Below are 25,818 nucleotides of genomic sequence, written 5' to 3'. Positions count from 1 at the left end.
GCTCTGGCGAGGTCCCTGGTCACTGGGTACAGGTCTGAGTCTGTTTTCCTTGGAAATTGGGAGGAATGCTAAACGCCTCGTCTACCAGAGAGTAAATTGTGTGCGGAGCTCTAGGCACGGCTCCCAAGTTGCCCTTTCACCCCTTCACTTTATATGTTCCTCTTATTAAGAAGAAAAATGTTTCAATATGTTGGAATTTGGGGCAAAGCCGGGAAGGAGAGAAAGAGAATAGAGAGTAGAAGAACATTTTCCAAATAGTTTTGGTAACCCTTCTGAGGGTTACATTTAAAATTGATGTCGTACTAAAATCCCTGGACGTTTCTTCCCCAGGTTAGTGCAAAATATTATCTGCGAAACCTTCTGAGATGACAATATGCACCAGAAACATGACCTTGTTAGAGAGAGAAAAAAAAAAAAAAATCCCTGAATTGAAGCTGTGTTTCCTTTCCCTCCCTAAATGTGTTACTATTTGATAGGAAATTATTAAATAGCTAAAAGGATCTGGAGGTTTCGCTTGCAGAGAGAAAGGCTGAATTCTTGATCCAATAGAGACGGTTTCATCTTTTTTTCCAGCGTTGTATGTCATATTTTCAGTTCTGCTTCAGGGGGAAATGGGTTAACTATTTTCAAGGTAAGAGTCAGGAAAAAAAGCTCAAAGTAAGGAAAGATGATTTTTAAACGGATATTTGAAACTTCCTTATTTAAAAAGGGGATTTAAAGTAGCACTTGAGCTCCACTCAGCGTCTCTTTTGGGCTTGACTCCTCAGCAATATTTTTTAAGAAAGTTGTGAATTTTTTTCTTTTTTTTTTTTTTTTTTCTTTAAAGTTGCGAGTAGCGCCAGCCGGGCTCATTGGGCAAAGATGTCACATAGCCATGATTAATCTGAGGGAGCAGCTGAAATATTGATAAGGAGGAAAACGGAAATCAAATGAAAAGTAGAGGGCATAGAAGAGAGGGAAAGGAAAGCACGTCCTGGAGCTGCGAGCATTACAGAAGCCCCCTGAGGAAATGCCTGGTTGATGCAGCCTGTCTGGATGGGCTGGGAATTTTAACTTCAGCGCTGCTTTGGATCTAACAAGTTTAATCTCTCCTCTTTTGCAAAACTGCAGCGGCAGGGTAGTAATCCAGAACTGGTGGGGAGTTTTATTTTTGGTCTCAACCTGGATCTTTACAAACTGGTCTGCCACTGGTTGAGGGGAAAGGGTATAAAAGGTGAGTCATTTAAATAATAGTAATAAGAATAAGCAAGAGGCGAATCTAAAAGTAGTTTAAGAGGCCCTTTTATATTGCGACTGATGCTGGCAGGGCAGTACGATTGATAAATAATCCACAGCAGACTTCTTAAGACTGGCTCCAAATATGCAGATGTATTTATTTATATGAACACGCGTAATTATAAGAGGAAGGTAAGCGGAGGTGGGGGGAGCGCTAATCAGGGGTAAAGAGGGGAGCAGGGGAAACCGATACGTGAATCCTTGACCCCAGAAAATTTACTGGCTAAGCAAAATTACCTTGTCCCTCGACTCGGGCTACCCCCACCCCCCGTTGCAAGTTCAGAAGCAAAAGAAACTGGAATGTGTTAGGAGGGAGGACGACAGAAAAAAAGAATTGTACTTATCAGAAACACATTGTCGATTTTATAATCGGTTGCCCTTCTGTGCCAGCTGGCCGCGTAATAAATGCTTTAAAAATCAATAAAAGGGGGGGTTACGTGCAGATAGCGAACTTTTATTTTCCAGAGTTGTTGGGCTGTGGGGTTTTTTTGCTTTCTTTCTTTCTCTCTCTCTTTTTTTTTTTTTTTTTTTTTTTTAAAATCAGCAGATGTTTCAAAGCAAGCCAGGGGCGCTGGATTTGGGGGCACGGAGGTGTTTGGCATTGCTGGGGGCGAGGAATTGTGCTCACGGGGGCTTGCACGGACGGGCTGGCAGCTCCGAGAGTAGGGAGCAGACAGCTCCAGCGCGGCGCGGGCTCCTTCATTAATCAAACGAAGCATATTTTGTGATTAACCAGCGGTGTCTGGGTTGTATTAGATCTGGACAAACTGGACTAGCTGGGAAGTTAGGATCCCACAGCTTTTCCTGGAGAGCTTGCAAAAAAAAAAAAAAAAACAAAAAAAAAAACACCAAACCCCAAAACAACAACAAAAACCCAACAGGAGAATTGACCATTTGTACGCAACTCTTTATGTATATTTCTGATTCTGTAGTATGATTTTCCTGTAGTAAATTCTGGCTAAATTTCTGACTTTCTCCTTCCCGTCCCGGGAAAATGGGACCGTCAGAATAGCAGGACTTGAGAGCTGCATGCTAAGGGGAGGGGGCTTGGGCTCGGGCTTCTTAACGATGCACTAATTACAGTAAGTTAATCGCTTTCTGGCGCTTTCCAAGGGGACTAAAGATCCTGAGAGGAGCGGATAGAAAAAATAGCTGTCGGATATTTTAGTGACTGCAGATTTATTTTCCCACACGCCATTACATTTTGCACGATCGTTGTTAATCTCTGCATCTCTGTCGTGATGACTTGGGCAGGGGGAGAGGCAAAAAAGCCCTGTTCATCAGGAGATCATCAAGTCTTAGAAGTACAGAAAAACAGATGCACTGCATTGATGCAAGCCTGAGATAAAGCACCGCTATGTTTGACTGAGTAACGGCACCATCCGAAATAGAAGGGCTGAGATTGACAACTCTGGAGGGTTTTTTTATTGTTATTTGGAATGATATTTCCGGGTTGTGTTTTTTTTTTTTAATTTATTGTTTAATTATTATTGGTGAGAAAGGCTCTTTAAATCAATAGAGGCCGGCAGGCTAATGGCTCGGAATGGTTTCAATGAGTCACGAAAAGCAACTGCCCTTCATTTAGCCAAGTGAAACCCTTGGATACAAGTCAATAGGGTTAACTAGTCTCGACATGAAAACATGAGTATTTCAGCTGGCTTTTAATTGTTGGCTAAGAAATTCAGTTAATCAAATGTCAAACATTTTCCTCTGGTCAAAAATGAAGAAGGTTCTTTTCCTGAGGAGGGGCAGGAATCCAAAAGCAAAACAAAACTGTTGTTAAAGCATAGAAATAAACCCCTGCTTTTTGAAATCCTGTCTATTAGTTGACTTTTAGTTACTGTGGTGGATGGTTTTCTGTGTCCTTTAAAGGGTACACAAATGCTTGATCACTTCTCTTGAAATATTATTACTAATCTTACTTTTTAAACAATGCTTTGTTTCTTTACTTTCTATGTACATATATATGATTTGATTATTTTCTTTTAATTTCAGGTCGATTTTAGGACCTTTAAATATATCTATTAAACAAGTAAGGATGTTTCAGACTGTACCAGACACTTCGTCTTACGTCAAGGTAAGACATGACAGCATCTTTAAACAGGTAATGTCAAAAATCACAATCCTCCAAAATTCACAATCATTTGTATTAGTTGAAAATCTCGTTCCCATTCTCACTGAATTTAGCAGGAAAAAAAAAACCAACCCAAAAAACAAAAACCCAAACCCTCTGCCTTCAGTGGGAGAGGGGTTAGAGTCTCAACTATCACAGTTATGGTTCTGGAAATATGCAGGGTTGAGTCAATAGTTGTATTGTCAGGGACCAACAATATGTTAAAGCAGTCTTGTCTTTTATAATGCATTGATGCTTGGTTTGGTGGCTTATACTATAACTAGTATTACAGCGAGGGTGTCCTGAATTACATTATAGTAGTGGTTTGTTGCTCTGAAACTAATATGATAGTGGTGCTGTGCTACCAATGTTATATCGTAGTGGTTTCTTAAATTGGCTTCCAATTTTCTGATTTCCTAGATACCATTTAGTCTTGAACCAGAGCTAAATTTCATTTAATATCCCTCTACTTCCTTACTGCGCCAACTACTGAATTCAATATGCAAGATGATACGTGAAGTTATGTTTTTTGAAAGGTATATTTCAAAACGGATTTAGAAGGGGAAAAATATTTAATGAGTTAAACCAAAACATCTCTTTCAGTTACTGAAGAAATGGATTGTCACACCAGGCAACACTGTATACTAATGGGATTTCTTTCACAATGTTATTTATGATCTTCCTTGAGCAATGCTTCTATATGATTCAGTAGGCAACTGACTTCAGTTGGTTTTATTGATAATGGCTCATGCCAGATACTACTAGATCTTGCACCCTAAATAGTTGTTTGTACATCCTTTTTTTTTTTTTTTTTTAAGTAAAAAAACCCCAGATCTTAGAATGTATTTTGATGGGCCACTTCTGCCTCTTTCTTTTTCATAAGATTAAAACAAATACCAAAGATGAGTTGGCACAGCCTTGTCCCTTTATAACTCAATTGAGTACTATACTATATTTGACATCATATAGGGTTTTTTTCCACAACAGTTCCCAAGAATGTAAATAAACCAAGCCTGGGACATCTGGGTTACACGTTTAAGGCAAACCCTGCATGCAGCAGCACTTAGGGAAAATCTAAAACACAAGCCTCTTCTATCCCAGGCTGAAGAAACACAGAAGGGTGTTAACTAGAGCTGGGTGGATAATTTGTAATGAATAATTTATTACAGGAATTTCATATCTTTTTTTTCTCTCTCCTCTTGGTCAACAATCCATGTACCAATTGTGATTTTAATGTACATAAATATTACTGGAAATAATTCACTGAATGATTTCTGTATATAATCCCTAGGCTACAGCTCATTTCGTGGGCCATTTGTTAGGAGTATTAGTATTTGAAATGCAGGGTTGGTGGGATGAGTCCCAGGTCATGTGGCATTACTTGTATTCTCTGATTGGGTGAACTTGTGCAGCTTTCTGGACCAGGTTCCTAGAGAAAATCTGTCTGGGAATGGCCAAGACTCCACATTCAGTTGATATATCCCAAAAATCACAGTCATAGCTCAGCATTTCAGGGAATGTAGCTGATTTAATTTTGCTTATTAAATTCGTATAGCTTTGGACCAGATTCTGGAAGAATAGAAACTCTGTGGAAAACAACTGAAATTAAAGTTGAAAAGCTGAAAGCAAATTGACTCAAAGCTCAAGTAAAGAAACACATTACGCAGTCTGTGCCTGGCTTTAGCATTAATTTCTCTTTGGAGTTCCTGTATGTGGGAAATGATCTGAGATGTGTTCTGTTTACAATGAAGAGATGAAGGCCCTTTGACATCCTATATTATGGTATCATTGCCTTTTGTTGTGAGGCTAGATCCAGCTGCCACTCCAGTTAGTAGCAAAATTCCTTTTGAATTAAGTGGAACCAAGATCCAGGCCTAAATAATTTAACATTCCAGCAGGATTGAGTGAGTCTGTCCGTAACTGTGTCGGGATAGCCGTCTCGTGGAGTACAATCCTGCAGGCAAAGTGCTTGGACAAAGTTCTCTGCATAAGTATGTGTTTTATCCACCAGGAAGAACTACTCAGGCTGGACTTATACCCAGGGTTTCAGCAGTGGAAGGATAACTGAGCTGTGTGATGCTGGTCTCTCTGCTTTTTATTACAACCCTTCATCATCAGCTGCCGTTATTTTGGGCAAGGACCTTGTCTTTGGTATTTTGTCTGTGAAGCTTCATTCACACCAATGTCATTGGGGAAATGACTTGTTCCTGTGCTTAAAAAACTCAACAGGGTTTCGACAGAGTCTCTTAGGACTGATCCAAAGTCCTCTGAAGATGAAGGAAATATCTCCCATTGACTTCTGAAAGTTTTAAGTTGGGCAGCCCAGTATCAGTGGTGCAAAAAGGTACCTGGGTAGCTCATACAGATTAGCGAGGCTCTCCTTAAAAGTAGGAACATGCTTAAATTCAGGAGAATCAGAGCTTTAAACACCCAGGTTAGGTCAATCTCTGGCCCCTCTGAGTTTGGTGACAATTTCCACTGACTCAAATACATCCAGGGCCAGCAGAAAGATTCTAACAATTTGTAGAAGAAGTGGGATTGACTAATGATCTAGGCAGATAGTCAGGAAATGTGGGTACGGATCCAAGCCCTGCCAGAGCGGGCTTGCTGCTTCTGAGCAAGACACTTCAACTCTCTGTGCCTCTGTTTCTCCATCTGTAAAATATGGATGGAAGTGCTGCGTAAGAACAGGGCACTGTTCAGATTTAGACACGCTGCCTTCTCTTGCCTGATTCGCCATGCTGATCTTTGAGGGCTTCCAAAGTTACGGTGAGCAAGGAGTTTGAAAAGCAGGAGGTTGAGTTCTAATTCCTCTATCTTCCCAGTTTGTTTTTTCTATTATTATTTTCTTTCATGTCATTCCTTCTCCAGAAAAAAACTTATTTGCTTGTCTTGTGGAAGAGAGAAATATTTTATTTATTACCTTTGTGGGATCTCAGCTGATGATGTGTACCTTACCCCCATTACACAGCAGAAAAAGCAAGATTGGGATCAATGTCTTCTATAAATCCTCTTCAACAAATGCATCATGTGTATAAACTTTGTTTATTCTGTGCTTTGTATAGAAAAATGCCTCATTTCTATATGTTGTAACTGCGAGGGGGTTGCTGGCAGGGTGTTCCCCAGGAGTTCCCAGGAGGAACAAATTTGCTGTCATACCCCTGGGGTACAAAACAGCCTATGACCGCCTTCAGGCCACGCTGTTTTTCTTGTCATGGCTTTCAAAATGCAAAAGGGAGGGGTGGGGCTAGGTAGCTGGAGGAGGAAAAGGAGGATTTCAATTTTAATTTTTTTTTTTTTTTAACAAGGATGGTTTAAGTTGAGTCATACTGGTAAAGTTCAGCTTCTCAGTATTGTAACCTTGATTTACATCATGACCATATAGGACATATGGATCTGTATCTAAAGCACCGATAAAAGATCCTATATAACCTCATGACAGAACTACCCATTCTCTGTCATACACACTTCCTGTATGGGCCTTAACACAATAGAGGGGTAGGAAATAGTAAATATAAAAAAAATAATTTTTATCCTTACTGGTTTGTTCTGTGTAACTGAAAGTATTTCTATTCCTTATACCATTATGGGACTTACTGATGTGTGAGTACTTAATAATTTGCAGTATATCAGAGGGTGCTAATCTCATCTAAACATGAGTATTTGACTTTAGAGAATGAAACATGTAATATAATTGGGAAATTAAATTTTAAAAGACAGCACTGGAATCCTGACTGTAGGGATATGGAAAGAATTAGGGCTATAAGCAAAGCAACATGACCTCTCAATACTGAATTTTTAATTACTACCATTGCCATGAGCTACTCCGGGCCACAGCCGTCTTCACTCCCCTTCCGCACTGCCAGTTTGTGGTTTAATAAGTGTGTAAAGGCGGTACAAGAATAATTTTGGGGGTATGTTACTCACCCGCGCTTTTCTTATGCCCTTTGGCAACATCCCAATGCTTATCTCCTTTTTTTATCACTCCCCCCCTTGCACAGAGAGTCATCGCTTCTGCTTTCGGTTCCCCAGCTTGTAAACACAGCTCCTGTCCTCCCCGAGGCAGCGCCTGAAGCTCTTGGGGCTCTGCAGAGCATCCCGGGGCCGGGGGGAGCATCCCTTCTCCCGGAGGCCCTTCTCCAGGTACCAGCCCTTCCAGCTTGAGGCAGGACCCGCTGGGTGAAGCCCCTTGGCCTGTGCAGGAGAAGTCAAAGTAGAGGGCGGTAACGCTCCCCATCACACAGGAGCGGGTGGTATCCTGGCATCAGCCCTGCTTTTCCCCTTCTCTCCTCTGCCCCGCCTGGTGATGATGCTTTAAAATAGCCTCCCCGGGGGAGATATTTAAGGCAGTTCCCCAGAAATAGCTCAGGTAACGTGCTGGGACGCCTTGGACCCGCGCAAATCCGGTGCTCTTGGGGGAGGCAGGGTGCTCGCACCGCACTCCGACCCCTGGGGAGTTTTGGGGAAAAGCCAAAAAGCAGCTGCATGCTCTCCTTTTGCGGGCTTGTGCGGAAAATAGTCTCCAGCCCAGACCTTTGAACAGGCACGAAGATGGACTTTCCTCCACAGAGGAGGCACCGTGCAAGTGCGGGACTTCTCGCTTTAAAAATGGATTTCATGCAGCCATAACGTTTGTGGTACCGTACAAAGAAGCATATTCATGGGGGCAAAATAGTCCGGGTGGCTGGAAACAATATTTGGTTTGTTCTGGCTTTCACTCTGCCTAGAAAGTTTACAGAAGCCCTAAAGAGAGAGGGGGTTTAATTTTTTTAAAGGACAAAACGGTGAGATTTTCTTTGGAGCGGGCAATACAGAGGCTACTGACAGACCCTGACACGGACACGTTATTTTTCCCGCTGAACAGTAGCAGCCAGAGGCTGCTCGGGGACAGGTTGCAAGGAAAGAACGCTCCGTTGTTTCATTTATTTACAACAGAAATCTCGCAGCGGAGGTGATGCTTGATGAATCAACGTAGGGGAAGGCGCTGCAGAGGGATCTGTGCCCGGGTCATCCCACAGGTGCTCAGGGACGCGTGGATGCTGGAAATGCGGCTGTGTGGAGCAGGGAGAAACCTGCACCGCGCTCTTAACGACAGCTAGAGAGCCTTAGCCTGGCAGAAAAGGGAAAACCAAACCCTTCACGGACTAGTTTTTTCCCCGTTCAGGTAGTATTGTTCCTACTGAGAGCATCCTCTGGCGCGCTACCCGGTTTTGCTTTTTTTGTGTCTCAGTTCCTGGCATCCCGCAGAATTTCAGTTCCTCCCACCCGGGCTCGGGAGGACGGGGACCAGGCACCTCCAGAGAAGGTGGGAATTGCAGGAGCTTTGTCGGCAGGGGTAGAGCGGGCAGAAGCTGCCGTGAGCTCTTACGTCATTCTCGCACTTCGTGATGATTAATCTACGTATATACTGAAACATACTCTTTTTTTTTTTTTTTTTTTTTGACGCTCATTTCTGGAGGCAGAAACGCTGCTAAGTTGATAGACTTTAGCAAGTCGATGATTAATGCCTTATGACAACTTGGTGCTTAAGGATTTAGTTCTTGTTTGCACCTACCTCTCTATTTTAAATAGAAAAATCCCTTTCTACTTCCCGGTGTCCGGCGGATCCCGCCTGACGTTTTCCCCGTGCGTGGGGAAGGGCTGGCATTGTTTCTTCCCCACTTTACCTTCAAGACACGGTTTGAATTTAGGTCGAGAAGGTGGGAGAGATGTTGTTTCTCTCCTGGAAATGGAGCTTGTTGGAACTTTCTAAAATAAGCCAGGCTCTCGGGCACAAGGGACAAGCTTTTACAGTAACTCCTGCCTTTAGACAGCGGCATTCGAGCAGCCAACCCCCCTCCCCAACTCTGCGACCTTCTAATGGCTCCATTCTTTCACAATTTGCAGAAAAACGCCCCCCACCAATATGCTGGATGCAGGGAATTTTATATTCCAGCCTTTCCTATGCTCTCCCAGCCCTGTGTTTAGAAAGAGAGGAGATGTGGAGGGAAAGGGGAGAAAAAAAGTGAATGTTAAGGGGGGAAAATGCTTTAAATCTTTTCCTGCAAATCTCCAAATATATGAAGTCTGAGGAACAAATTCAAAGCAGGCACGGACGCCTGAAGAGAAGTAGAGAGAAATATTCTGTTCCATTCAAGCGCATCAAGGGTCTAGCTGAAGTCTTGTTTGGCTAAGGTCAGACGAGACTGGGTTCTCCAATAAAAATAAATCTCAAATTAATTATGGCCTCAAGCGAGGGGCCAGACGTTTGGAGCTAGTGCACTGCAGTCTGTTTTTTTGGCCTTCAGTATTTTTGGGTTTTTGTGCCTTAGCTTTTCAATAATTGCGGGCTGGGGGAGGAAGGGAGGGCGGGGGCTGTTTTATTGGGACATGGAGCTCAAATAAAACTAGCCAGGACATTGCTTACCGAACTCTTGGCTTAATTGCGATGAGCTTCAAAGCTACCGCATCTTCTCCACACCACTTTTAAGACATTATGTTTTATTTAGTACCGATTAGCAGTGAATAACTTTCCGGCTTCAAGTTCCCAAATCCCATGGGCTGTTCCTGTAGACCAAGAGGTAGAAGGGACCCGATCCTTCATTTGTGGGGCTGGAAAACTCTGATTCCTTTTTATTGCTGTAGCTGAAAAGCAGAGGTTTGCCCAATTAGTTTAGTTTAAAATTGGGATTCGTTTCTGGGGATCAAATCCCAGGGCTGTAGTTTGGGCTTTTTGCTTGTAAGAATGTGGGTTAAGAAAATACACAAAACACGTTGCGTTTTTCATTCCGCAACGGAGTCGGTGCCAGAGGAAACTCAGACCCGGAAATTTTAAACATTCACTGAAGTTGGTGGAGATTTTCCCTCCGGTAAAGGCTGAAGAAGAATAGAGCCTGGCCTTCTGCAAATACAGCTCCGGGCAAAGAATGATGGTAAATATTGTAAATAAGTTTCTAGAGGATAGAATAGATGGGAAGTTTTATATATATAAAATATATACACACAATATACCTAGCGCAAGGTATGTAAATACATGTGTAGAGGAAAGCTAGTTAAAAGAGGACACTTTGTCACAGTTAGTGGGTAGTTAGTGGGAACTGAGCCACTTTGTAGCGACAAAGTCAGGGCGTGGCTGCTGGTTTCTGGGGCTCCCCTCCCCTATTTACCGCGTTAGTTCAAAGCGACAGTCCTAGGCTGGGCTTAACGAGAGCTCAGCTGATGCTGTTTGGGTAAGAGAGGGTGAAATAAGCCAACCCCCTTTCCCATCCTCCGAAAAGAATATTTCTGACCTGCAACTGAGGCCCGGGACGGTTTTCATTATGTTTATCCCTGTAGAATAACTAGACGGTTTTAATTATGAAGTGATGACCACTAATCCCGCGTGAATTACAGACAGAAAATCCGTATCTTGGAGGTTATGTAGTCCCGCGAAGGACTGGCATTGAACTACACCGAGGGGTTAACTGCTTTGATACTGGACGTGAAATACTCCTGGGCCAAATTCCCCCCAGCATGTCCTTATTAATTTTAATCGGATCACGCCAAAACCTGCGTTTTCACCTCCTCTGTGCGAGGCTGCAGTCGGTGTAACCCAACTATAAGGACGAAGAGAGGAGGTGGGGACATGCCAAGTGCTTAAGATCAATATTGAACTAATTAAAAACTTGGGTCGCGAATTTAGTTTCATTCATAAGTGGAGTGAAAAAAAAAATAAATTGAGGAGTAACCGATTTCTACCAGCCTGTCCCAATGTAAGCATTTGAAATCTTCCGTAGTTGCCAAGATCAAATGATTTTCCAGATGTCTGGTGGTAACCACATTAAACAGATCATAATTCCTTTACTGTAAATACATATACATCCAAAAGTTGAGCATCAGATTAAAAGTTGCGCACATTGATCAGCGATGGCTGTGCTTTCCTCTGCCTGTCTTTGCTCCTTTCCTCTCAAACAGTTAAATACCCAAAGACACTGAACAATCACCTAGGATGATTCAGAGCTTGGCGCACGGAGTTTATGAATATTCCAGCCTTTTCCAAAAAGTTTGAGATAACTTTAAGGGTGGGTTTTTGGTGTTTGTTGGTTTTTGGGTTTGTTTGTTTGTTTTCAGGGGGAGGAAAAAAATTAAGCAAAGACTCTATTGTTGCATTATTTGGGAGGAAAATAGTAGATTGTTCAACTTGTCTGTTAGAATGTTTAACAACTTCGCTCATTACCTTATCTCTTGGACTTTTCGCAAATCTTATTGTAGACCAAACACAAGAGGTAAAGCAGGGATCAACCCCAATGGACCCGATCTAATAAGTGACCCGAACAGGCTTCATTTCGAGTCATCCTCAGACATGCAAAGTAAGCCCCTGGGGGTCATGATGCCCGTCTGGCAATTAAATGCAGACTTGGGTTCCTAAAATATCTCTAGGTGGGATGGAGAGGGGGTCTGTTTGACATCTTTCACCCCTTTTGGGGTGCCGGACTTGTTTGTCGCTTCAGCCCGGAGCTGGGGAAAGGGTTTGTTTTTTGTTTTTTGGTTGTTCGTTGGTTTGTTTTGTTTTTCGCAAATATTGGGCTCCCCTCGCACAAGCTGGGCAGGTTTTCAGGTGGTTTCAGCTCCCCGGCTCTCCCCCACCGCCAGCCCGTCCAAGACCTGTCGGTCACGCAGCCTAAAACCAAAATATTCTGTGAGGTCCGTGGGTGACAGAGGCTCCTTCCAGGGTATTTTTTTCTTCCCTTCCTTTCGAGGTTAAGATCCTCAGCCTGTCCTCTCCCTCACCCCCCACCCCCGTTGTTTTTCGGGGTTAGTAGAAAGTGTTGTCTAGAGAGGAAACCATTTGGGTTTTGAAAGGATGCGTTTCACTCTTCCCTTTAACCTCTTGCTTTTCTGGTTGCTGCAGCAGCCTGCCATGTGGTAGCGCTGAAGGGGGAGTGGAGAAGAGAGTGTTTGCGGGGCGGGGGGCGAAGAGGGCAGGGAAAAAGAAAGAGTAATGAGGAAAGCAAAGGGTTAACCGTGATTTCTTTTAATTGAACTCCAGATCTTGTGGCCCTAGGCAAGGGGGGACCTGACCCCGCTAGCAGCATCCAGATGTGCTGCTCTCCGGGGACCCCAGCGCAGACCCCTGGATTGTAAAGCAGACAGGGGGAGGACGGGGGTGGGGGGAGAGGGAAGGCGGTCGGGCTGTCCCCTCTGCTCCCCCCCCCTTCCCCGCTTCACCTCCCGGCTGCAGACGGCCTCAATCGCTGGCAAGCAGCAAGCCAAAACCTCCAGGTCTGGTCACGTTCAGTCCCGTGTCTGCATCTGAACTAAAAAATTGTAGCTGAATTGATGAGGCTAATTTCAGAGGAGGGGGGAGGGAGGGGAGGGAGGGGCAAGGGGGATCTACAGCGCTCTCCTGCCAGCTTCGGTCTTGGAGAAATAAAGTATTAATAAGGCATCTCTGCCGCAGCCGAGTAGAAACACTAGTGGCATTATTGCATTTCCCTTTTGGAAGGGGCGAGTGCAGAATAACTTTGGATATAATTTTTATTCCCCCCCCTTTCCCCTCCCCGTGGTTGGACTAAAGACAGGGGGAAACAAAAAGACTGGACACAACTGGCATTGGACAAGGTAATCCTCTCCACCGAGAGATCTGACGTGCAGGAGTGTCCTCCTGCCTTGACACTTTTCTTTCTTGGCTTCAGCCTCCCTTTATTCCACCCTCTGCTCTTTTCCTCGGGCTGCAGCAGTTTGCAGAAGTGGGGAATAAAGGACGCCCAAAGCGTTGCATGATGTGTTCCGCTGTTAGCTGCTTGTTATTTCTGCGGTGGGGGGGGGGGAAGAAGCGGGTGAGCTGGACAGGCGGGTATTGTCTACTTTCCTCGGGTCCTTGGGAGGGTTTCAGCTTTTCCCGGAAAAAGGAAAGCGCGTTTCTTTTCTGGTGATCGCTCCCGTTTGAATGAAAGACAGAACTGCACGTCAGGGGCTCGCCGGGTCTAAAATGAGATTTAAAGGCGGGCGGTTGGGTTTTTGCAGTGCCCGTTCTGACACGGCATCCGGGAACGGAAAATTCAGCTGATCTGACAATTATTGTAAATTTTGGTCATTTTTAGCTTATAAAGTTTGATGGGGTTTTTTTTGTTGGTTGGTTGTTTTGTTTCTTCCCTGAGGGGAGTTTTTAGCGAGAAACTTGCAATGTGAGAGGAGGTGAAATGGATGGACTTCCATCCACCTCAGTATCCCTGATTCAGAGCCCGATATGCCAACCCTCGAGATATTGGGAGTGAAGGGAAGGGGTGAAAGTGGAAAAGAGCCTCCACTTCCCTGCAGCCCCATTTCCAGCCTGTGTTTAATTGCTGGAGTCGTTTGTCTGTCTTGCATTATTGCACTTACCGCTCATTTCTGGCAGGGACTGGACCCTGGTCTATGCTCCTTGCTGGAAGGCGTGAAGGAGAGGGGCCGAAGTATGTTTTAAATACGTTTTAATCGCAGATTTTTTTTTTATTTTCTCTTTCCGCCTGCTGTGACCGAATTGTATTTACGGTTTTCTCCCCTTAATTTTTGCCTGTGCCTGGAAAACGCATTAATAAAAAAATCTGTGGGAAGAGACGGAAATTCAGTGAGTCAGGCTAAAGCCGCTCCAGCCAAAAGAAAAAAAAAATAGCAAAAAAACATGTTAAACTAAACTGTGGGATGACACACGGCGCTCGCTAATACGGTCTGGGGTGCAAGGCAAGGTCTGCGTTGGACTGGCTGCCCTAGCGACAAACAAGAGCTGACAGAGGTAGCTATTGTTCTGCCCCTTCTTATCTAAATGGAGCAAATATCCTGTATGTAAAATATATATATTTTCATCAAGAAGGCAGGACCAGTGGAGAGACGAAAGTTTCCTCCTCGAGTGACTTCACTTCCCAAAATTAGCAGAAAAAAACGTTTCATCCGGTTAACTGTCTCTTTTTCGCTCTGCTGCAACAACCAAAGTTAAAAAAAGAGACAGACAGAGAGAGAGGGAGGGAGAGGGAGAGAGGAGGAGAGGGGATACAGAGAGAAAAGCAAAACCGCTGGAAGGGCAGGGAGAAAAGCGAAAAGAGAGAGAAGGATAAAAAACTTCAGGAGGCTTCGGTTGCAGGCTAAACCGGGTCAATGTGTGGAATATTGCTGGTACCGGCTGGAAGTTATTCTAGATGGACGGCACTATTAAGGTAAGGGGGGCAGGAGGGGCTGGGGGACCCCTCCGGCCGGGAGGGAGCTGGGAAGGGGCGCGGGGCTGGGGTCCGGCTCCGTCCCTCCTCCCCGGAGCGTCCGGTCTCTCCTCCTCCTCCTCCTCCTCCGCCGCAGCGTGTCGGGGCTCGCCCCTTCGCCTCCCCGGTGCTCCGGAGAAGCTTCGCAGTCGGCAAGGAGCCGGCCGACCCGCTCGTCCCCCCGCTTGGCGGGGCGGTGCGGGGCCAGCTGCCTGCCTGCCCCGGCGGAGCGGGGCCGAGGAGGGGCCCCGGGGACCTGCCTGGCTCGGCGGCCTGCGGCGGAAAGGCAGTGACAGCTCCTGCCCCCGGGGCTCTGCGCCGCCCGGGGCTGCGAGGCGCCGCAGAGAGCGGCGGGGGGCGGGGGGGAGCCGGTTCGGGCCGGCGGCGAGAGCAGCCCGGAGACGGCAAAGGTGAGAGTGGCTCCGAGCTGGCCCCAGATGTGAGCTCCTGAGCTCCGATTTCCTCGCCCGGCCCTTGGCTGAAATGCGCTGCTGGTTCTGGTGGTCGCCCGTGCGTTTCCTCCAGCAGTTTTTTTTTTGAGGGAGAAAGCGAGGGACGGGGCGGTTTGGAGGAGAAGCATCACCCCTAGCTTGGGGCGAGGCAGAGGGAAGGGGAACCAAGGAGTGTGGCAAAAAACCACGAACATAACCAACCTCTGGTGGCCTTGAGCAACCAGGACGCCACTGGGACTTGGAGAGTGGCTCCCCCTCCTTTCCGCCCCATCCCACCGGCCGGTCCTTCAGCCTCTGCAGAGATAAACCAAGCCTTTTCCAAACCCCTTGAGGTGGCTCACGCTGTTTCTCAAAGCCTATGCAGCAGAGGGTTGGCTTTCTTGCTTTGGGGGACCCTTGTGCAATTCTTACGGGCTCTTCTTGAGGGAGCGCTATAGCACAGAAGCAGCTTGAACAGAAGAGCCTTGAAGCGAGAGACGCTGTGGGTGTGTTTGGGTTGGAGGATTTCGAAAGATGCCTATCGCCTGGGTGGGGTGTTGATCTCTTCTTAAAAGTAGTCTGTTGGGTTTTTTTGGTTGTTTTTTTTTTTTTTTTTGCTGACCTGGGGAGAAGCTGCACACTTGCAGGAACTGAAACTTTCTCCCTTAGATTGCAGCTTGTGACAAGTGCACTGTTTGGAAGGGTCTCAAAAGAAGGGGGAGGGAAGGAGATGGGCAGGAAGAGAAAATGGAAAGAGGAAAGAAAGAGGGAATGAAAGAGTGAATGTCAGAAAGGAGGAAAGAAAGCAGGAGCATTGAAAGCACAAAATTTGGGAGATACGGCAAGAATAAGAGGTGTTTCCCCCCTACATCCTCAGCTCTGTAGCAAAAGTAACCGAGGCCTCATTCAGGATATGTTTAGTGCACCACAACCTTCTTTGATTTGTGGAGCCCTAAATATTGTGCAGTGAAAGTGCAGAAATTTCCCATCTGTACATTTGCTGCAGTGCACACATGGACTTGCTTTTCTGCACAGGCCATGAGCCCCCCTGCACCACTCTCTGAGAGGTGCTGAAGTATTCCCATGACCCACGTAGCCCATGGTGCCTACCGGGAGCTCATCCTCTCCCCAGTCACCCTGTGTTGCAAAGTATTATTGCTTGCTCCCCGCAACCCCCCCCGGTTTGGAGATGAGGAACTGTGACACTTAGCAGCTAGGCCTACAGTCACGTTGGGGAGGCTGTGGTGAAAGGAGGAACTCGGCCGCATCCCAGGTCACTGCCCCAGCTCCTGGATCTGCTCGCTGACTGCTCTGTAGCCTTTTCTTATATTGTCCTGCTTCACTTGTTGTCCAGAAATAATTTGGCTGTTCGAGCTAAGAGAAATGGGATCCAGATACAGCAAAGTCTCCTCTTGGGTTCATTTACTGAGCAATTCCAGGACCATCAGCAAGTTGCTGCAGGTCCCCGGGTCCTGTTTGCCTCCTCCTATAATTTATCCCTTTTCTGTACCATGCATTTAGATCAGTGCTCCTGTAGTGCCCTCAGGATTATCTGAGATTTCTTGCAAATTTTCTTCCCAGGGAGAAAAAAAGTAGGTTCCCAAGGAATATCAGACCCATGCACTGACAGATTTGCTGCAGTTCACCACTAAAAGGAAGGGGTTGTCTCAGGTGAAGGGCAATGGGAGAGGATGTGGCTTGAGATGCTTAAATGTTTTTAATGTGCTAGGCTCTATATAATCTGTGCTTCAGGGTAGATTTTCTAAATTCTAGGACACAGTAAAGCAATCTGTACCGTATCCAGAGGAAAGCAATTTAAAAGCAATCGTACCCTTAGGTCTGCTCTCCTGTAGGCTGTATGCATCGATTTATCTCAAAGCTGTGCCTTTAGGTTGGAAAATAATGTGGCAGAAAGATGCATGTGACTAGAGAGCAAGAAAAACACAGAAGAAGGCTCTTTCATTATCTAGAGCAAGAACACGGTGACTGACCAGATGAAATCTGTGCGCTGGCACGGTTAAGAAGCGCTTCCCTCCGTAAACTCAGAAATATATGTGTCTGTGTAGAAGATAAGCGCTATGCAGTGCAGAATAGATATGGGAGAGGGTTGCTCATTCCAGGTGATTGTCTTCAATTTAAACAATACAAGTGACTGTTTTGTCAAGTCTATGCAAAACTATTCCATGGACTAATTGTTTTAATTGAGCCAGACTTTTAACTGCACACTTGGCAGATGCAGAAGGAGTCTGAGTCCACTCTACTGTAAAAATCTCTCCCTTCACCCTGCAATCTCCAATATTTGGCTTGTACTTTCCCCTTTTTATGCCATTCAGAAAGAGTTTTGACGACAGACTGTGATGGCTGGTTTTGCCTACGTAGAATAATTTAACTGCAAACCTGCCCAACTGCAAGGTAACTTTGCAGTAAAGGAGTAAATCCACGGTAGCCTTGAGCCTAAGGGCTGACAGTCGCTGCTCCTGGGGAAAGGGAGTGTGGTCAGGGTGACACATTTGCATCTTTTGTGGACATTGTGTGCAAGTGTGTAATGAAGTTGTTTTCAGAGTTTTTTTTTAACCCTAAGTTCAGGGAATATGTTTATGCATATAAATGCATATTATGGGATCAGCTCAGGACTGTAAGTCATCTTTCCCCATCGTGCACTGACTTACGTTGCGTGTGATATTGCTGAGCCAACACACCGGGTCTAGAATGTCTTTATTTCTTTGTAAATAATTATTTATCTTGAGGAGAATTAGATCACTTACTGAGGCGGTGGGAGGTGATTTTTGCTGCATTCTTCAAATAATCTGTTTAATACCCGACACAGGAGGTGGACTGGTTTGCTTGAAAAGTGACCCCTAGAGCAATGCTCTAAGGTCTTTTATGGAGAAAGAAGTGCAGCAAATCTTTATCTTTATGACTTCATTTCCATACTTAGTTCATATTCTGTGCACAACACTTGCAGAAGACGATTGGGAGCCAGTGAAACTCATGATGGCTTATGTTGGCACTAATTTTAAATAGTAACATTTTTATTGTATGCCTCCAGATATTTCAAATCACGTCTTCTTTGGGTTAACATCCCACTTTAACTTAATTTACATTGTGTTTGGGGGATTTGGTTTTTATCGCTTCAAATGAAATCAAAAAAGGGTACATCTAATCTTAGCAAGATGCCCATGCGTGGACTTCCTCACAATAACAAATGGTGTGGTTTCAAACTGGTTTAATTGTTTCAGTTCCACTTCACATGTGGACAATAATTAAAGTAAATATACTTGCCAAAGCCTGACTGTTAGTAAAAAAAGCACATTTTGTGTAACTGCTGCCTTCATTCTGTGAAAACATATTTATCTTTATGTTCTGGACATAAGAGATAGACCATCTGAAGGACATTGAATGAAAATTTTGCATTACTCAAGTAGGTGACAACCATACTTGTCTCCTTCCACGAAAAGACAACTTGTATGTTGGTGTTGCTATAGCAAAGGGTGGGGTAGGGTTTCTATTGCAATCACTGTTTCTTGTCATTTGTGAACTGTAGGCGTTCGCTCTTGTCCTGAAATTTGGCCATCAAGATCTCGAACTAAGAAAGTTTCCTTTTTGAGCAAGTTTAAATGTCTGTTCTGCCATTTTTAAATTGTGCTGGCTTTGGCCCTTTAGAGATAGCCTTTCCTGGCAAAAAGGCATTGACCCCTAGGGCAAGACTTTTAACCTCCAGATTGAAGAAAAATAAAATCACAAAGATGTTTGCTCACTGGAGACTTTCCACATTGCTGTCCCTCAAAAGCTATTTGAACAAAACCACCTGAAATTTCCAAGGCATAAATGATGATATTCCCAGATACCCTAGTCCCTATTCAGGTGACCTTCACATTGCATAATGGCTTTCTAACATACAACAGCAAACACCTGTTAGAAATGGTTTGTAATTGGGATATTTTTATAATGCTCCTTCATTTTCCCTCCAAGATCTGTATGCATATGTGCGCCTTTTGCCATAGCATGAACTTACAATCACGCTGTAGTGCTGGGTGCTGTCGAGGTGTTCAGCACTAACTCCCGTTTGCTACGCAAGTAAAATGTTGGGAAAGTCTTCTTAGAATCAGTAAACTGAGTAGCTCTGCTGCTCTGTAGTAGAATCTGCTGCTCTGTAGTAGAATTATTCCTGCTATGGGAAGGAAGATTAGTCTGAAGCAAACCTAATACACAACAAACCAGTACCAACTGCTTAGATTTCAGGCACTTGGGGTTTCACTCAGCGGCTTTAAAGAGGTGCTGGGAGCCTTGTATAGTTTTTCTCTACTACTGTAGGTTTTACCCTAACAGGATGTGGTCACTAAGTAGTAGCATGCATGTCTTGAGGATTTCATGCTTTTATTTTAGTTATTTATTTTAATCTTGTGATACTCCTGCTGCAAGATGGGGTGGGGGGGGGAGGCCCAGCTTCTGTCACTCCTTGCAGCATTTCTTCTAAAGAGAGTTTTGCTGGAGTCTTGGAGTGTAAGAGTGGAACTATTCATTGGAGAATTATGAGAAAGGGACTGAAATCAAGAGAAGCAAAAAGGAAGGTTGTACCTTGAAGTGAGGTCTTAGAGGACATGCTGATAAGGTGAGATATGCTGAGGGAGGGGCATTTATAGCAATTTTTGCAGGAAGCAGAGTTTATTCTCTTAAGATCTCTCCTTACTGGTCTTACAGAAGGCTTTCCTCTTGATTTCAGTTCACATCTTCTCAGAAGGAGCAGGCCTAGAACTTAGGAACATACACCCTCATGACACAGAGCATCTTCCATTCTTTTTCTCCCCATAAAACATCAGTGTGTGAAGTTCTTTTACGGCACCTCCTAAGCTGCCTTTGAAAAATGAAAGTTTTTCATTCCGCTTGAGTTTACTTGACCAGTTAAAGAAAGACCCTAAGTCCCATCTCACTGCAAACATGCACAAGCAGGAAAATTAAAGGAGCCAAGGGAGCCTTAACTTCAGATTTTCAGATATTTGTGGGTTTGCTAAACACCTAATGCTGCAGAAGCATGGTGTTAGTACTACAGCGTGCATGAATGTGTACATGGCTTGCCTAGAAAAAAAATGGTCTAATACATTAAGCTTAGCTCTACAACTTGGTTTGAAGCCAACTCTCCCCTCAAATGTAAAAATCTCTTTAGATCTTTTGTTCTGAATTGAAGAGCAATTTCCAGTGTCTGCGCCTCTCATGTGCTCTCATGCACATGTGAACATGAGTGCACAATGCATATGTAGCACTGGGGTGTAAAAAGAGCTGCCTGCAGTGCACTTCTTGTTACACTTCTCTGTTGCACTTCCATGGAAGATGCCTAACAACACTATCTGAGTGAACAAATGTTTCCTTACAAGGCTGTGAGGGCATATTTATAGCTGTTTTTGAAAATACAGACTAAAATATTGCCACGAAAATGTGGTTTTCTGCCTCCTTCTGGAAATAGTTTGCCTGATGGTGGACCCAAGTCTTCGCTAACCTGCGTGCTGCATCATCACAGACACCCGGCACGGTGCCGATCAAGTAACATCACCAACCTAAATTGTGGCAGTATGAACAGCAATGTACAGACAGGACAATGTATAAGCTACTCAGTTCCAAATATCAAAGCTTTCAAAATGTTAATGCATCTACTGCTAATTTTCTTTCTCATTACCCAGGCCACATAATTACTGATGTGTATCTACACAGCTAGTAACACTGATCTAGAAACCTGTCTCTTGTAGTAAAGCCACAAACGTTACCTCCCTCCTCCCCCACCTCCGCTACCAAAAGCTTTTCTTTTAGCTATAATACAGAGACCTAAACAAAAGGGCTGTATGTTACAGCTGAAGACATTTAAGTATGTCCTGATAAACCTTCTGTTTATCAAATAGCACCAAAGGCAAAACTTTGAAATAATGACCTGACAGGGACCATCAGTGTTTGATGCCAGAGACAATTTGATGCATCTAATTCTGTTTTGCTTCCATGTTTTGAAGCAAGAGCCCTAAAAATAGATATGTGAGTGCATATTTATCTAACTAAGCAAGCAGCTTGATTTGTAAAGGTACTGGCAGCCTGTAACTCTCATTAGCTTTTGAAGGTAACCATTCCTTCTGAAACCTAGGCTGTTTTCTAGGCACTTTATAAAGTATTTAGATTCTGTATGTAAACATGTTTATTAAGATTTGAAAAACTGGCTAAGGAGCATTGAATATACAATTCTCACTGCAAATAGATGGGAGAAGTAAGGCTAAATCCCACAGGCATGTTACAAAAATCTCAGCCTTTGCTTCTCTTCAGCATTGGTATGATGCTGTAAAGAAAATGACCCTGGCTCTTCATGTGTATCAAGCATTCTTTCTTTTCCTGATTTTTTCCTAAAATACATTCAGAAACGCAGCTCGGTAGAGACTCCTGTAGTAAATGCCATGGATATAGCTAAGCTTACTGGTTTATTTGCTGTTCTTCCAGCGTAGACTAGCCCAGAGCTCAACCGACCACAGGGCTTAAAGGAGCAAGAAACAATTAAAAAAAAAGATATAACCTCCACAGCCTGACAAAGCTGCACACCCAGGAATTGAACGTTAGCGTACTGGTCCACAATTGTCAATCATGCAGAGGGATTGAAAATAACTTAACGGGCAGGACAGCCTTTAATTAGTCATTTGCCGATTTCTCACTCAGCAAAAAACCTGCCTTTCTTAACTAAGGCTGGTTTTGGTCTGAGGGGAGGAGACAAATCAGCAAGAATACAGTTTTTTAAGTTGGTTGATGAGTGAAAAAAAGAAACTGGAGTAAGGTATGGTGGGGTCAGTGGAAGGTGTGGTGAGTTCAGGAAACCAATTTTTGTACAATGAGAAAATTCTTAATTAAACGTTCTTTTAGCAGCTTTCTTTTTTTTTAAAAAAAAAAAAGATAAAAGATTAGGAGAGGTTAAAATACCCTTTTTAAAGCTAAAAGCAGAATTTGGCTCTCTGGTTTCTTCTGAATAGCTCTTCTTGTTGTTCCAAGCTTGATTGACTTATAACTGCATCTGAACCAACCTCACATCAGTTCCTTTTTATCAGCCAAAGTGAGACTTCCTGTGCTCCACAGTCTGGTTTCCTGATGTGTTTCCTTTTTCCTTTTAACAGAACAAAGGAAACTGTAACTCCTCTGCTGCTCCTGTTCCAAATCTCCTTGGGACTTCATATAATGTTAGCATCGAGCATTTGCCTTTTTTTTTTTTTTTTTTTTCTGCCCAGTCTCTGAGTCAGGCTGCCTAGAGTGATAGTGCCCTCTTCATTTCTAATTGAGTTTTGCATTGCCAGCTGCAGAGGGGCAAGAACTGTGGTGGTGGTGAAATGAAGCCACTTCCAGAGCAGTGGGCAGCCACTGTGCTCTAGTCTACCAAAGTAAAGCAGGAAAGGAAATTCTCGGCCAAAGACTCCGCCTGTTACTAAAGATACAGGATTTTTAATGTTCTGCTAAAGCAAATAATCAGATGTCATTGATTTGCACAGGCTTCTATGCGTATTTGGTATTTGAACTTGGGGCTGGAACTTTGTGTCCTGAAATATGTAGGCCAGTGGCAGAAATGCTCCCAAAATGGTTACACATACACAGTACAAATGGCGTTGCCCTAGTACATACTGGAACTGGCAGCCCTATACATTTTAACAGGAATGATTCTCTTAAACCCCCACACTGAAGGGCAGTTACTGTCGTCTTACAACTATTTTCCCCTTGGCTGTTATGAATCTGCAGTTCTGTTTCAGTCCTGCCAGTCACATTAGCAACATGCTAAGGATATGAAAGATTCAATGCAAAATCCAAATTAAGCCATGCAGTGAGGAGCCTGTCTCTCGGGAAAGCACCGCTTGTCCCCAGCTACTGCCTCCCACCCAGCCGACAAGCACACTGGTTTTGCCAAGATGCACTCTCCCTTCATAATCTCCAAAGGTCAGAGCTGATGCTTTTTCTGTATAAGAATCCCAAGTTCTTGTTCACTTGAACGACAAGAATCACTTGTTCAGATAGAGGAATGCAGTCTCGAATCAGGACTGAGTAGATGCCTATACAAGTGCTTCTGAACACAACTCAAAGCAAGTACAGAAGTATGGAGTTACATGTTAGCACAGATGTTAAGTGCAAATGTGGGCCTGATTCTGAGAAATATACACTGGATATCTGCAAATTCCCACTGAAATCAGTGCAATTTGTTCACGCTTAGAGTTTATCCATTTATCCGAAACACCAGAGCTCAGCAGGATGAGAAAGGAGAGGGGAAACTGCAAGCTGCACTGCCTCTTGGCCATCTGCTATGGAGGCAAAGTGAATTTGCAAGTTCAGCCTCTCCAGAATCTTCTATCCAAGGTTCATTTCTCCAAACTACCAAATTCAGGAACAGCAGAATATGGAGTAGGATAAAAGATTCTGGACTTGATCTGTTTTCTGCATGCGCCTCAATGTACGTATGTGGTGTGTAACCTGGAAAGGGTGGCCAGAGATAGGCAGTAATTAGAGCAGACTGAAGGCAGAGTTTCCGGGGAGCCCTGCTAACCCAAGCCTAAGGGAGGAGCAGGAGCTGTGTTACTTTACTCAAGGAAAAGAACTGACATCATTGCCCGCATACAGAATTGCCTTTTTGCAGGTTTCAGTGGACTGATTTGAGGTTTTCTCCTGTAATAACAAAATCATATGCCTTTACATTGAAAAATGTCAGGTTTTATCAAATAACTTTGGATTACCTAGGGAAAGGTATCAGAAAATTATATCCCTTCTGTAAAATTCAGGGGAAAATCAAGGAAGTTTTGCCTTTTCTGCTGTGTTGTGTTTATGGAACAATTTCTGTACAGTATAATTCAATTTCCATAAAAACTCCATTGATTTAATCCCTATTAAATTCTGAGGATTTGTCCATGAGGGTCGTATTGCAGATCAGCTTTTCGGACTGACTCCTGATTAGAACCAGAAGTTGTGACTTGTATGATTAATTCCTTGTATTATGGTGTTTGTCCCTAGTGGCTCCCACTAAGACAAAGCATGGCACATAGATGGAATAAAACCCTATAATCTAAGCAGGCAAAGAAAAAAAAAAACCCTAGAAGGTGAACTGCAGGAAGCAACTGGTCACTCGGCAAGTCACCTTCAGAGATGGTTTGCTGCAGCAAGAATAATTTTTCTGATGATGACACTCCTAATCCGAACTTGCTCGCAAACTTCATGTGACATGCATGGTAACATCCTTCCTTAATTAGATCTAATATGTACATGTATATCTTTCTACAGCACAAATATTTATATTTTGGTGATAGTTCTAAAAGCGATAAACTAATATATCTGACTTCATTAGAACCAACCAGGCTTTAAAATAAGCACACGCTGAAGTGATTTATTAGGCAAGAACTCTCGGTATCATCCTGCAAATATTACCAAAATTGTCTGTAACAGCTCCGCTGTGACAAGAGAAATAATGATCTTATGTTAAGTGAGGAACTGACGCACAGAGAAAACCAATGTGTCTTATCAGGATCTGCGGTGTTTTCAATTGCACATATTTCTTCTGAATCCCATTTTCTACCAGACAAGTGTGCGTGCAAATTTTGTGTGTGCTACATTTTATCCGAGTGATCATGAATTCCCTCGTGACATTAAGATTGTACTTGAAATCTGAGACGTCTCCAGTAAAGCTGAAGGGAAACTGCTACCATTGCAATGGCATGTGGCCCAAGCTCCAGCTCCTCGCCATCCTGCCGCAGATCGAGTGTCTGTGCAGAATCTCACAGTACATTGTTTTTGTGCTGCAATCTGCCTTCTGCATTGCACAAAGTGGAAGAAGGAGCACGGACAGGCCCAGTCTGAAAAGTGTTACTTCTTACCCATGCAGAAATTGTACAGAGGAAGATATGGAACAGGATTTTGCCACAGTACCTTCTACTCCTTCTCTTCTTCTTCTTCTTGATCCTGGATCCTCTGGATTTTGAGTAATGCTATATGGAAGGCTGTGTAAAAAGTATACCCAATATACGTCACCACGTAACTTTTTTGGTAGGAAAAAGGCGTATCCACTTTTAACTCTGAGCCCCAACAAACTCATGCCCGGGACACGCGGTGTCTGCACATCGGTATTAAAGATGACACTGGTTTCTGTCCACTTTGCTGGTTTCCGCAGGGCATTTGAAACCGAGCTTTACAGTTATAGGAATCCTTTGCCTTCACAACACTTCCAGAGCAGTGGGCAAAGGTTTTGGCAAATGGATAGAGTCCATCCCCTTTAGAAAGAGAAAGCAATGCACTGAAGTTCAAGCTTGCTTGCAATGAATCCTCTGGATCTGCACCACTGTATCTGAGAGCAGATGTTTTCTCATTCTCGCAGAATATGGGGTGGTCATTAATGGATGGAATAAGCTTGCAGTTAGTTCCCTGCTCTTCATTTTTGGTATTCTCATATGTCATCTCTACTTCAGGAAGGATGTAATTACGGTTGATCGTTAGTGTTATGAATTATTTGTGCTACAGTAGTGCCTAGAGACCAGAGCAGTCTCTGTTGTGCTAAGCACCGTATGTAACAAGAGATTCTTCTTCTAAATTCCTTAGGAATGAAGAAAAGGCACTTAATTTGAACTCCAGAGTGGAAGCAATTCTTGAGCTCCATTCTCTGCTGTCAGACATGACCATGCTCTGTCATTCCTTTCCCAAACTCTTCAAGGTTTCTGTAAAGGACAGATGGATTTTCTTTCCACCACCACTGCTCCCCATTGAAAAGGACTTCTGTAACTTCTTCATTCTGAGGTTTGAATACTTTCTTCTGATTTTGGACTGACATTTG

The 25,818-nt window shown here is 43.9% G+C and overlaps 1 protein-coding gene across 5 annotated transcripts in view; it reads left to right on the top strand.

Moving 5' to 3' along the window:
• The first annotated feature begins 531 nt into the window (after positions 1 to 531).
• The window catches only part of FLI1 (Fli-1 proto-oncogene, ETS transcription factor), an 88,531-nt gene continuing 63,244 nt past the window's right edge, over positions 532 to 25,818 (top strand). The window contains exons 1-2 of one of the 5 annotated variants that reach the window (XM_054802902.1): positions 532 to 631; positions 3,271 to 3,379. In XM_054802902.1, coding sequence (XP_054658877.1) covers positions 3,314 to 3,379 — 66 coding nt within the window. In that variant the 5' untranslated portion in view covers positions 532 to 631; positions 3,271 to 3,313. Of the gene's footprint in view, positions 632 to 849; positions 1,214 to 3,270; positions 3,380 to 14,298; positions 14,539 to 14,765; positions 14,988 to 25,818 lie in introns of those variants that run through there. The other 4 variants (XM_054802904.1, XM_054802901.1, XM_054802905.1 and 1 more) reach the window with 4 other exon arrangements.

Source organism: Grus americana, chromosome 24 (assembly GCF_028858705.1).
Source record: "Grus americana isolate bGruAme1 chromosome 24, bGruAme1.mat, whole genome shotgun sequence".
NCBI classification, from domain to species: Eukaryota; Metazoa; Chordata; class Aves; order Gruiformes; family Gruidae; genus Grus; species Grus americana.
The sequence above is the reverse complement of the archived record's forward strand: the minus strand, read 5'-3'. Positions and strand labels throughout refer to the sequence as shown.